Genomic DNA, 13,210 nt, shown 5'->3' with positions numbered 1-13,210 from the left:
GTTTGCACCCGCAACCCTACAGGTGTAGGGAAAAGTGGTAGAAAAATAAGATGTCATCTTTTGCCTGTATTGTCAACTTTGAACAGTTTTATGATATCATCAATTAAAAGTTCCACCTTTACAATACTCAGGACATAGCAAAAGGCCACACAAGGCTTGCTAAGACAGGTATTGACCAGTAAGGAAATAACTTCACATACAAGACCATCCCATAACCTAAGCCTGCGAGCACAGTTTCATTCCAGGAAAATCCTGCACAACACTTTTAACAAAAGTCATTGATGACTGGCAGACTCTGTGACTCTGGACTGGAGCAAAGCTTTTGACCAGCTGTCATATCAAAGACTTCTGTTAAAACTTAACAACTACGGCATTGAGGGTAAACTGCTGGCATGGTTGAAGTCATTTTTGGTCGGTCGAACGCAGTGTGTTGAGTACGGAAGAGCCAAATCAGACCAAACCAATATTACTTCTGGAGTAATTCAGGGCAGTGTGATAGGGCCCCTCCTGTACACGATTTATGCTCTCAACTCACCAGATTGTGTAAATTCAACCATGACGCAGTATGCTGATGACAGTCGTTTACAGAGCCATGAAAAACAGTGATGATATTGTACAATTCCAATCGGATATGGATAGTATGACTCTGTGGTGTGAGGCAAATAAAATGTATATAAAATATTAAGAAGTGTAAATATATAAGACTAAGCAGAGCTAGACAACCACTCCAGAATCCAACTACCGACTTCTAACTCCATCAAACTGCTCGGCATTCACATTACAGACAATCTGAAATGGAATAAACACGTGGAGGAAGTGAGGTGTAAGGCATACAGAGCACTTGGTTTTGTCCGTAGAAGTCTCTCGGGAGGAAGAAGTAAAGCTCTACAAGCGGCTTATATTTCCCTGGTGCGGCCCATACTACTAAATGGCCTTCCTTCCTGGCATCCAACGGCAACGGAAAATATGAGTAAACTAGAGGGTATCCAGCGACGAGCAGAACGTTTAATTAACAAACACATCCCTTTAAACACAACCAGTCCATTGCCACCAGTGAACTCGTTATGTACACAAATAGACGTAGCCTTCCTTAGGAAATCCCTGACAGACAACATACATATCTCCCCTTTCCACCGCCTGCAGCTTAATTACCGCTCTGTTAAGAGAGGCCAAGGAGTTACTCTTGTCCCACCCATTGCCAGAACAACCTCATATTTAAATGGCTTTTACGCATGGTCTGCTCGTACCTGGAATCTTCTACCATCTGAGGTAAAACTGCTTTCTCTTCGTCACTTCCTCCGCACAGTTAAGAAAATGTATATGTAAATAGAAACCCATATGTGGTGTATATAACTTGTATAAATTAGAATTGTAAGAAAGATGGGTACAAGTGCAGTTGAAGGTGAGTGAATGTATGTGTGTGTATACAGGGGTATGAGTGACAATATAAATGGCTGGGTCTTCTTACTCTTAATATGTATAGAATAAATCAAGATAATAATTATTATTCTAAGAGTACAGTGTTTGGAGTGTAAATATGTAAATTTAAAATTGTCTACATTATATGTAAATATTCAGTAGAGTTTATGTACACATACAAAGTACATGTGGAAATGGAGGCACTTCCATGTATGTGGGGTTTGCCCTTTCTCCATCTACCACCCCTAAATTGTACATGTAAGGAAAAATAAATAAATAAATAAATAAATAAATAATAATAATAATAATAATAATAATAATAATATAACATGAAAAGTTCCCTCTGTGTAAATAAGTTTAATTTTATTGCTCACCGATTTTAAATTTGTCAACCTATCAATGAAACACATTCTAGTAGCAGAAAAATAATGACTGTACAACAAGTTATAGTTTCATTAATAATATATTTGTTGGCAATCATAAGACATTTTTATACTTTAATGACTTTTCAAGCTTTTCAAGTAGATTTTAATTGTATGTTGCCGACTTTGTTGTTAAATGGCAGACAAATACTAGACATTGAATAGATCTTACTGATTTAAGTTTATTGAAAAATACAGTGGAACCTCGATTCTCTGTTTTTTTGAGAGACCACGGAAAAAAAACGTACAACACGGGAAAACGGAAAATCCGGAATGAATGAACCATCAATAATTTGGCTAAGCATCACAAAAATGAAATATGTATACTTATAATCTTGCAAATACCCCTAAACCAAACCAAACTACAGCCCCAATGGGCCTTCTGCCTACCAAGCGACTGCCATCGGTCCGAAGACCTGCAGATTACGAGGTGACTTGGTCAGTGTGACAAATCCTCTCGGCCTTTATTCCGGGCTCTCTAGACTGGGGCCGCCATCTCACCATTCAATAACTCCTCAATTAAAGGTACCGTAATCATAGAATGAGTGAACCTGGAACCAGCCCTCATATCGAGGTAGAAATGCCTGACCTGGCCGGTAATCGAACCCGGGCCCTCCGGGTGTGAGGCAGGCAAGTTAGACCACGGGGCCGGCTTCAAACATTCAGTTCAGTTTTACGGGTGAAACTTCGTCAGTTTCCTCTGAAAACTTCTTTCAGTTCAGCAACTTTGATCATCCAGAGCCAAACTCTTAGAGTAATCTAATACGGTACCCGTTACGGCAAGCCAAACAACAATCGACCACAAGTAGTTTTTAATTCTCTATCTCTGATCTAATAAAATAAAGCACATTAGATACAAAAGCGCCCAACATGATGGCGAAATCCCCCTTTTTTAAAATCTTCCATTGTAATTTGGTCACCAGTATACTGTTCGTAGTCAGTTTATGGAAATCTTGTACCGCGTAAATTAGGCCTACATCAGCTTTGCAAGGTTATGTTGAATTCGAGAATATGGTTTCGAATGTACGTATTGATCTTCAACTATTCAAATGCATTAAATTCAATTCTGCCCGTCACTAATCATAATCAAATTGGAAGGAGAAAAAATATTAACACTTCCGAAATTACGATTATTCGCAACCTCGAACTCAGCTGGAAAGCGCGCTCGCTGTAAAAGTCTGTACGAGTGCGAAATGATACAAAGCTTTAAATGTAACATGCGCAAATAAAACGACTGCGGTTTTCACAACATTTTAACACAAAAACGTGAAATTCCCAGTCTTATATTAGGACAAAAACAGTAATAGGCAATCCCTTTATGTATGTAAGGTGCAATATCTGTTCTGGTCTCAATAACATAATCGTGATTCACAATTAAGTATTTATTATTTTCCACCTAGTCGATACAATGATTGCTTAAGGCAATTTAATTGTTAAAAGTGGTACATGTTTCGTATTTTATCAACATCTTCAGCCACACAACACTGTTTAGATGAAAAATATATAAAATTGACAAAGCAATGCTTAAGAGTTATGTGGCTGAAGATGTTGATAAAATACGAAACATGTACCACTTTTAACAATTAAATTGCCTTAAGCAATCATTGTATCGACTAGGTGGAAAATAATAAATACTTAATTGTGAATCTATTGAAGTGCGATACGGACCATGAAACTGATTTTATGTAAACATAATCGTGTACGATAAGATTAAAATACTATGGTAAATTTGTGTTACTTAAGAAGGAGCAGTTTCGATTCCTGCCTGAAAGCCCAGTGACTATACAGTGCCCTGAGGGAAATGTCGAAAACCTGTTCGGTGATACACTCGAAAAAATTTAAAAACATAAACATCTAACCCTGGACATAATTTAGACGTTTTGCAAGTATGAACATTTTACGAAATTCATTTCGTGTTCAAGTAGAGCTATCGAAGAAATGCGCTCTGTCTCCTTCCAATTGTCGTGGGCACACACTGTTTTATGATTTCCACGGATTCTCTAAACAATACCACCGGAAAGCGATGCAAGGATGGTCCCTTATGCAAGTTCGCCGCCGATTGCTTTTCCAGTTCTGTACAGTACTTCCTCAAATTACCGGTACCACAATGACGAGACGTTAACTCCAAGATTCGTAAGTATATCATAGCTATCCTTTCGTGAGATACAGTTTCTTGAAAAACGCGTGATCGAGGATTTAGCGTTGATGGGACTGAAATTTCTGGACGGTTGATCTGGCAAATCGTTTCTTCGAGGAACGGATAATACGGGATTTTTACAGCGTGATTTAATTGGGATGCTCATGGGACCACGTAATTTGAACGAATAATACGGAAAAACGTTGTTTCCAGGAACGTATAATCGAGGTTCTACTGTATATGTATTCTAACAACATTTTAAATATGCTTTTATCTTCTTTGGAAGGCTGAAGATGTTCCCTGGAGAGACGAAACATGTTACTTTAACTTTTTAAAGATTAAAATTTTTGAGTATTGTAAATTGTTAATATCATAAAACTGTATAATCAGGATTGTTAGTACTGGAGGGCCTTGGTTGTTATTGAGGCATGTGTTTTATGGCCTAATGGCAACCCTCTTCTTTTATTATTGTTGTTGTTGTGTGCCAGGCTGAGTGGCTCAGACAGTTGAGGTGCTGGCCTTCTGACCCCAACTCAGCAGGTTCGATTCTGGCTCAGTCCGGTGGTATTTGAAGGTGCTCAAATACGTCAACGTCATGTCAGTAGATTACTGGCACGTAAAAGAAACTCCTGCGGGAAAAAATTCCGGCACCTCTGCACCTCCGAAAACCGTAAAAGTAGATAGTGGGACATAAAGCTATTATTATTATTATTATTATTATTATTATTATTATTATTATTATTATTATTATTATTAATGTAGAAAGGAGAGTTAAAAATGTCCTCCATGTCAAAAGGGCAAAACAATATCACATAATTTGTTTTACATATTACTGAACAAAGTAATATTATTTAAAGTTCAATCAAGAATATATTCAGATACTGATAAAGTAATTTCTTTGTTGCATGCAAGCATGCATAAGGAAGAACTAATTTATATATATATTCATGCACGGAAATTTTGTACTATTAAACTATTGTTGTAGTCTTTGGCTAAAATACTGAAAAGAAAGCATAATCTTTAAATTAATGAATAGTTGTTCTACATATTTGTTTGTGCTTCACACATCCTTGTAAATGATGCATGTCATTCATTTTAGAACCTAATCTTAGGATAAATTATGACAATGAAATCCTTAAATTTGTTTGTTTTATTATTTCAGTGTGTACAGACTATAAACAGCAATGGTGTATGTGTAGTTGATCTCATTTTAATTTCTGATGTGTACATTTCCCCTTTGAAGCTGATGACTTGTGGGAAGTTAGCATGGTAACCACAGGTCCCTGCTAAGTCTGGTTTTACTTACATTTGTGTGAGGCTTGTCTCTTCATTTTTCTTTCTTTTTTTTTTTTTTTATGACTTCCTTTAGTCAACTCTTGTTCAATCGCAACACTGAGTGTCAGGTTATCGGGGCCTTCATGGCCCTTCCCGTTCTTTATCCATAGCTTAATAACTGCTTCCTCTTTCTCCTATAATTAGTACTTAAAAGGGCTGATGACTTCACTGTTTTTTTAGAACATTTATCTTCAACCTCTACCAAAATTTACATAGGAAACAGAGCGAGTTGACCGTGCAGTTAAGGGCACGCAGCTGTGAGCTTGCATTCGGGAGATGGTGGGTTTGAACCCCCTCTGCCAGGCACCCCTGAAGAGGGTTTTTCGTGGTTTCCCATTTTCACACCAGGCAAATGCTGGGGCTGTACCTTAATTAAGGCCACTCCTAGCCCTTTCCCGTCCCATCGTCGCCATAAGACCTATCTGTGTCGGTGGGACGTAAAGCAACTAGCAAAAAAAAAATTTTTTTAAATAATCAATCAGTCAATCAATCACCACTACCATCACCTGAGTGGTTAAATTGTTGAACTTCTGTTGTTTTTCTTTTAGTTTATGGTAGTGCATCCTCTTTGATTCACAATGTGCCTCTCTGACTGCGCAGGTTTCTTGTCTCTCCATTTCTTTGCCTATTCTAATCATTTTTAAAACTGTTGTCATCAAACTACTTCATTTTGGCTGCAATGGTTTTCCATACTCTGAGTCACAAGCTCTATCATTTGTTAGAAAAACAAAAGTATAACCAACCTACTGAATTTACTTCTCTCCTTTTTAAAAGCACAACTTCGGACACTGTTGGCAGTGACATTTTTCGTTCTACCCATTATGCCAGTAATTCATTCACTTTTTCTATCAAAAATTAGAGCCAAAATTTTGGGTACTGATACACAAATTATACATAATAATTTATTTATTAACAAAAAACTTATAAACTAACATACATAATGTAATATATATATTTAAAAAAAAAAAGAAAAACCTGATGAAAGCTAGAATCATTCTACATCAAATTGACTTATATTTAATTAGGTTTATTTACAAGTCAAACAGAGGATCCCTCAGGCACGATGAACATACAGGTACTGGGAAGCTCCCGTTATGAGCTAATAATAGGACTTAAATTAAAATAAGACCAAATTATCTAAGAAACCAATCATATCATTATGAAATTGCATGCAAAGCAAAGTGAAACCATCTCCATACAGGCCATGAAGGCCCTTGGAGGACTGGAACCTTTTGGCCTTCTTATCCTTATTCTTCTCTTTCAATTTTATAACCACATAGGATCACATTATTCAGTTTATTATCAAAGTCTCTTCGAAGGGACTGTTCAGGTCTTGTGATTCTCCCAGTACTTTTTCATATGTTCCAATCTTAGTGCCCTTTCTGGTGTTAAAAATATTTGTATTGTGAGTTCCTTTCTTGCAAGTGTGAAACAAATGTTTGAATCCTGGATTTTTTCTTTAATTTTATCTTGTCTGTGATGTATTCTGTTGTAAGGTTTAGGCCTACTATCAAACTTTGGAACATAATTCATTCTTGAACTACATCTGTGGATGTTCATATCAAAAATATGTCCCCAAATCTGTTTTTAATTTTTCCAAATACTGAACAAGTTGGCTACATGGTTTGAGTCACCATAGCTATGAACTTGAATTCGGGAGATAGTGGGTTCAAACCCCTCTGTCGTCAGCCGTGAAGATAGTGTTCTGTGACTTTTCTTTTTCACACTAGGCACAGTCACTTCCTTCTCACTCATAGGCCTCTTCTATCCCATCATCACCATAAGATCCATCTGAGTCTGTGTGACTTGAAGCCTATAGCAAAAAGAAAAAAATCCAAAAAGCGGACACTTCGTAATAACATATATTTTGTAAATGACCATTGGTGCCCACTATTGAAAAGTTTGGCTGTAACAGTTATAGCCTCTACTGTGAATGTATTCTATGCAGTGCTGATTGTTTTTTGGATATTTTTTTTTTTTTTCTTTGTACAAAAAATTGCTATTGTGGTACCATACTCTATCTGGATTTTTCAGATGAGATTTCCAGAGAAAGTATGTATTAAATTTCCAAACAGTTACTGTATGTGAAATGATGATAGCCCTACTACACACGATTGTTCATTTGTTTCAAGAATTATGAAGTTCCACGTCAATGAACACCTGTAATCTTTTGGATGTTCATCCTTGAATTAATAAAATGACTTGCTGAAAAGTTTGCTTTTATTTTGGACCTAAAACAGATGGCTCTGAAGACTAATATTGTACATTAGTTCATTTGCTTCTGTTTACAAAATCATTCCCCAAATGTCTGATGATATTCTTCTAAGAACATTTTTCCTACTGACAGATGTTCACTCAACTTCTTAAAATGGAAGGCGTAAATTGGAATGAGGTGGGTTCTTGCTTTCCTCTTGTCTTCAGATCTTACCCAATATATGTGGTCATCATTAAGATTTAAGACCATCAATCTCAGTCTTCTTCTCATCTCATTGCCCTTATCTTCACATATAGGCTAAACTTTGAGGGTACAAGCGTGTGCATGCTACCCCGAGAATCTCGTCTAGTCCTGGTGCTGTATGGTCAAGTAATCCTGCCTTCAGAAAATGCTGCTGAACAACCAAATGAGCCTCAAGTGCAGAAGATTGAACTAGGCTGGGCTGCTATGCAGTTCTTCAACTGTGAAGGGTGAGTTCATAAAATGAATAGGTTATAAGATTGTCGAGAGAATGTACCGTATTTCACCACATAATCGTCGCTACCGTGTAAACGTTGCATCCTTTATCGGTAGTTTGATGATGTAGTCATAAGACAATGTGCAATTAATTCACCATTAACCTCATATGAGTTCTCACTTGTAGTACCAAAGGCTGTAATTTTTCACTTGTCGGCAACATCACTGGGAAATATTGGCACCGTACACACTTGTTTTGTAGTTCGGCTTTCAAAGCCATGTAACCAGGGATGCAATGGTATCAGAATGCACAGGCAAACAGCGACTAAATGAATCACTGAGAATGTAATTCATGGGGGAAAAAGTTAATATTTGTTCTTATTAATTGTAAACATTGAAATGAATGCGTTCTTGTTTCATAACATTGTCACGTAACCAGCCACCTGTGGCCATGGGCCAAATTCTTATGGTCTGCTATAATACATTATTGAATGTTCCAATATTGGGAAATTTACAAATTGGTACACCTCTGTTTGCAACCCTTGTACTTCACCTCAAGTAGGCCTCCCCATGTCCTGGGGTATGTACGTTTGTCCAGTTTCATGTTTATTAGGTACTCTTACGGAAGTATATACTGCTCTCGAATGTACAGATGCATGTATTTGTTTGTGAGTGACGTAATTACTGTAGACATGTATGCGTGAGAATTTAAGTTTTATTTTGTTTTCTGGTGTGTTTCTAGAAATATTTTGTTCTTGAATACAGTTATGGACAGTTATTTATATTTCAACTCTGAACAAGTTGGTCGTATAGTTAGGGCCGTGCAGCTGTATGCTTGTATTCGGGAGATAGTGTGTTCAAACCTCACTGTCAGCAGATGGTTTTCGATGGTTTCCCATTTTCACACCAGGTTAATGATGATGATGTACGTTAATTAAAGCCACGGCCACTTCCTTCCTACTCCTAGCCCTTTCCTATTCCATTGTCACCATAAGACCTATCTATGTTGGTATGACTTAAAGCCAATTGTTACATAGCAACACAATAACGTGTGAAACATTTGATAATGATGATGCTTGTTGTTTAAAGGGGCCTTACATCGAAGGTCATCGGCCCCAACATTTATTTGTGGTTATGCGTAATTGTATTTTTTAAAAATTTTATTGGTATAAAAAAGTGTGACGATTATGCAGTGAAATATGGTATTTCTGTTATATAAAACCACATTATTAGTTGAAGCTACATCATGTGGTATTACGATTTCTGGTATACAAAGAAAGTCTGGACATCACATCGCATTAATGATTGCTTGCTGCAAAGTATAGTTTTAAATGTTCTGCTGTATTCCTGTGTAAATGTTGATGCAGTAATTGCATGTGATATTTAATAAAGATGGCATATGTAGTAATTCCACATAGTTTATAAAATAATTCCTCAATAACTGTTGTTGCATTAATTTCCTGTGCTGCATGTCAACATTGATGATTGAACTTTGTTAACACTATACAATCTCTTGAATAAGATCTTTGTAAAAAGGTCTTAAGGTCATTCTCTTATACTAAATCATACTCTGCTTTTATTTCCGAATGTTTTTCTCATCAACTTGAGTGTAATGAAGCATTTTAAAAAGAATGAAAAAAGTAAGTACTTACATCAGGTGAGGAAAGACCTAGATTTTTTTTGAGACATAGACTAGACCACAGAGCTAGTGTAACAGAGGATTGTGGAGGTGCATAGTTAATTCATGAAAGCCATAACAATTTACAAGAGTAATCCCAGAATTAAGCTCTCCTTTTTTTAAAATAAAAACAGAACTCTTTTCATGTGGCTGTTGGTCACAATATTGTGAAAAGTGTTTCCCGCACTCTCATATAAACATGCTCACGCCAAGCTGAGGCACTCGGTCTTGGCTTGGCAGCCATTGAGAATGGAGCTCCCATTGGATGTTAGGATGTTACCGTGAAGTGCGTGCAGTTATTTGGTTTTTTTTTTTTTTTTTAATGCAAAAGGTACTGAGCCTATTTAAATCCATCGCCAATTGATGGAAGTGTATGGTGAGTCGTGCATGGATGTCAAAAATGTTCGTACGTGGTGTAGAAAGTTTGCAACCGGTCGGACTGAAATTCACGACGAACGAACAAAGGAGCGGAAGACCGTCGATTTCCGTCGAGACAGTCGTGAGGGTTGAGCAAATCATGCGTGAAGATCGGCGAATCAGCCTGGATGATCTCTGTACTTTGGTTCCTGAGGTTTCCCAAAGCGCTGCTCACAACTTCCTGAACAGCATGGCGGTGAGGTGCTATGACATGGGCATACAAAAACTGTCACAGCGTCTACAAAAATGCATCGAGCGAAATGGTGATTATGTAGAAAAATAGCTAAATGTTCAAGCTGTAAAATGATGTAAAGCATTGTAGAAATAAACAGGTATATGTATTTATAAAAAATAGGAGACCTTATTTTTGGGATTACCTTCGTATATTGAAGATGAACAAAAGGACTTTTCATTGATATACCACTCCATCCTTGACTGGATTGTTCTTTTTTTTTTTTTAATCTTCTCTCTTAGATGATGCACAATAGCAGCTGTGTTTGCAATGCCCTGGACATAATTAACATAGGAGGAGACTAGATTTCCTCGTGGTGTCATTTATTCATTTATTCATTTTTTAATACTACTCTTTTTTTTACCTGTATACTTATGCTCTACCCAGAATGCTGCCTTCAGTGAAACAGAGGATATACTGGTTGAAAACCTTCAAAAGATGGATGCCTACTTCCAAAAGTGGCAACTCCAGCCAAGTCTCTCTAAATCTGAAGTAGCCATGTTTCACCTCAGCAGCTTACAGGCAAACTACCAGCCTACAGTTGAGTTCAGAAACCACTGTCTGAAGAATAAAGCACTCCAAAATACTTAGGTGTGAATCTGGACAGATCCATCAAAATCAAAGTCGCTTTCAAAAAATTGGCTGCAAAATCAAAAAACTGCAGTAATTTATTTAGCAGACTATCTGGGGTGTCATGGAGAGCTGATGCTAACATCTTAAGGTCAACTTCCTTGATCCTGCTTTAGTCTCCGGCTGAATACTGCACAGATAACAGACAATAGAAGAAAATTTGATTGGTCCACCTTTTTTCAATACATAATATGTTGTTAATATGATCACAATATTTTTATTCAGTACCGGTTTCAGTGTCTATGGACACCATCATCAGCTGAAACAGGTCGTATGGACAAAGATATAAAAGTATGTAATACATATAATAGACCCTTAGTAAATGACATTAATAGGATGAAATAAAAATACAATGCTTAAAATAATATAAACAAGTTATGTGCTTGTTGGTCAAAGTATAAAATGGAAGTGAAGATATTAACAAATGTTTGAAGATATGATCACTTTGAAATAGTTAAAAACATGGACATCTGAAAACTGTCGTATGCAGTCCTTCCATAGAGTCATCATTATCATCATAATTTCCCTTTATCCAGCTGTAGCCGGGTAGGGACAAATATGGTTCCTCTCCACTTTCTTCGGTCTTTCCACCACTCCTCCTCCAACACTGTGTCCCAGTCCAGGTTTCTTTCTATAATCCTGCATTGGATGGTATCCTTCCATCTCAATCGTGGTCGTCCACGGCCTCTCCTTCCTTGGATTTGCATTTCCATCACTTTTTTTGGCATTCTTTTGTCGCTCATTTGCTTTGTGTGTCAAACCATCTTAGTCGGCTCTTCTCTATTCTATCATTCAATTTTTCCACTCCAATTTCTTTCTGGATTTTCTCATTCCTTATTTTGTCTCTTCTACTCTTCTGTATCATACTGCTCAAGAACTTCATTTTGGCTGCCTGTATTCGACTCTCATCCTTCTTTTTCACTGTCCAAGTTTCTGCTCCGTAAATTGTTATGGGTACGTAATACGTCTTGTACATAGTATCCTTTGCTTCCACAGAGTATTGAATATAAAGTAACATAAGTAAGTTTGATGGTGGCTTGTAACACTTTGATGGTGGCTTGTAACACCAACTCATAAAAAGAAGTCGTCATTTATGAGGTACTCAAAGAAGTGGATCATATTGCAGGCGAAGAGAAAGTAGATATATGGCCAGAAAGTTCTCGATCCAATTCGGAACCTGAAGTATGAAGAGAAAGTTAAGAGTTTAAATGAAATCTTGGAAATAGGGCAAATGCGCAGATGCATGGTTGAACAGTTCACATTGCCAAAAGGTCAGTGTAAAATTCTGACAGACAATGCATTTCATATCTTGCATGCTGCTTTCCACACCAGTCCAGTGGCTACATGTACTTAACAGTGCACGTCCTCATATCAGGAAGCTCTTGCCCACTTATGGACCAAGATGATGGAAAACAAGAACCTCCCTATACACCAAGATATAATACAGCCCGCTACAACTGGACTGAAATCGTGAAAACATGGAGAACATCTTTGAATCTCACCTCATCTCCCTTTAGCCTTAGGAAAGTCTGGAGAAGAGAATGGTCAAGTTCCCCTCTCCACAGCCTCATTCACATTTCACATCTCTGATCCCAGCATAAAAACAGCTGGGTTCAGTCTGCCTGAGGCTGTCTGGTCCAAGCAGAACAGAGTCAGGTGTGACACTGGTAGGACAGGCTCAGCTCTACACAAGTGGGATTTGGGTAACCTCCCATTGTAACTGCATTGTTGAAATGCAGCCCATCAAGCATATCATGCAGGAATGCCCATTGTATGCATTTCCTGGTTCTCTGGAAGACTACATGCAGAAACTTCAGAACCAATCACCTGAATAGCAGCTCTCAAGATAAAAATTTGACATTGTAGCCTCGTCTTAATGCCAAAAACTAGTGTATGCAGTATATATAATCCTTTATTTAGGAAACTGACCCTCAACAGGTTTGCTGTGAGACACATTATTGTACAATATTTATGTCTTGCAATATAAACAGTTCCTTAAAAGAAGCACAAACCCACACACAGCCGTCTCTGCAATCATGGGTAGGTAGCTTTCTTTTCAGGGCAAACCTCTTCCACAACTTGACCGTCATCCCCGGCATGGTACCTCTTGCACCCATCAACAATCCATAAACATTGACTGAGTTTGCATGATATTTTTCCAAAATGTAATTGGATACTGGAACATAGATTGCGTAACAGGAAAAATTAACTCATGAACCAGTAAGGTCTCAACAAAATTTAACAAGAGGAACAGGATAATGCTACTGAC

At 37.5% G+C, this 13,210-nt stretch overlaps 1 protein-coding gene across 1 annotated transcript in view; it reads left to right on the top strand.

Annotated features, from left to right (window-relative positions):
- Positions 1 to 13,210, top strand: part of Pi3K68D (phosphatidylinositol-4-phosphate 3-kinase catalytic subunit Pi3K68D) — a 432,551-nt gene that overhangs the window by 127,740 nt on the left and 291,601 nt on the right. Inside the window, exon 12 of the mRNA XM_067142437.2 lies at positions 7,825 to 7,998. Within this exon, the coding sequence (XP_066998538.2) occupies positions 7,825 to 7,998 (174 nt within the window). The remainder of the gene's footprint in view (positions 1 to 7,824; positions 7,999 to 13,210) is intronic.

This window comes from Anabrus simplex, chromosome 3 (assembly GCF_040414725.1).
Source record: "Anabrus simplex isolate iqAnaSimp1 chromosome 3, ASM4041472v1, whole genome shotgun sequence".
Taxonomy (NCBI): domain Eukaryota; kingdom Metazoa; phylum Arthropoda; class Insecta; order Orthoptera; family Tettigoniidae; genus Anabrus; species Anabrus simplex.
This window is presented reverse-complemented; position numbering and strand designations above follow the sequence as displayed.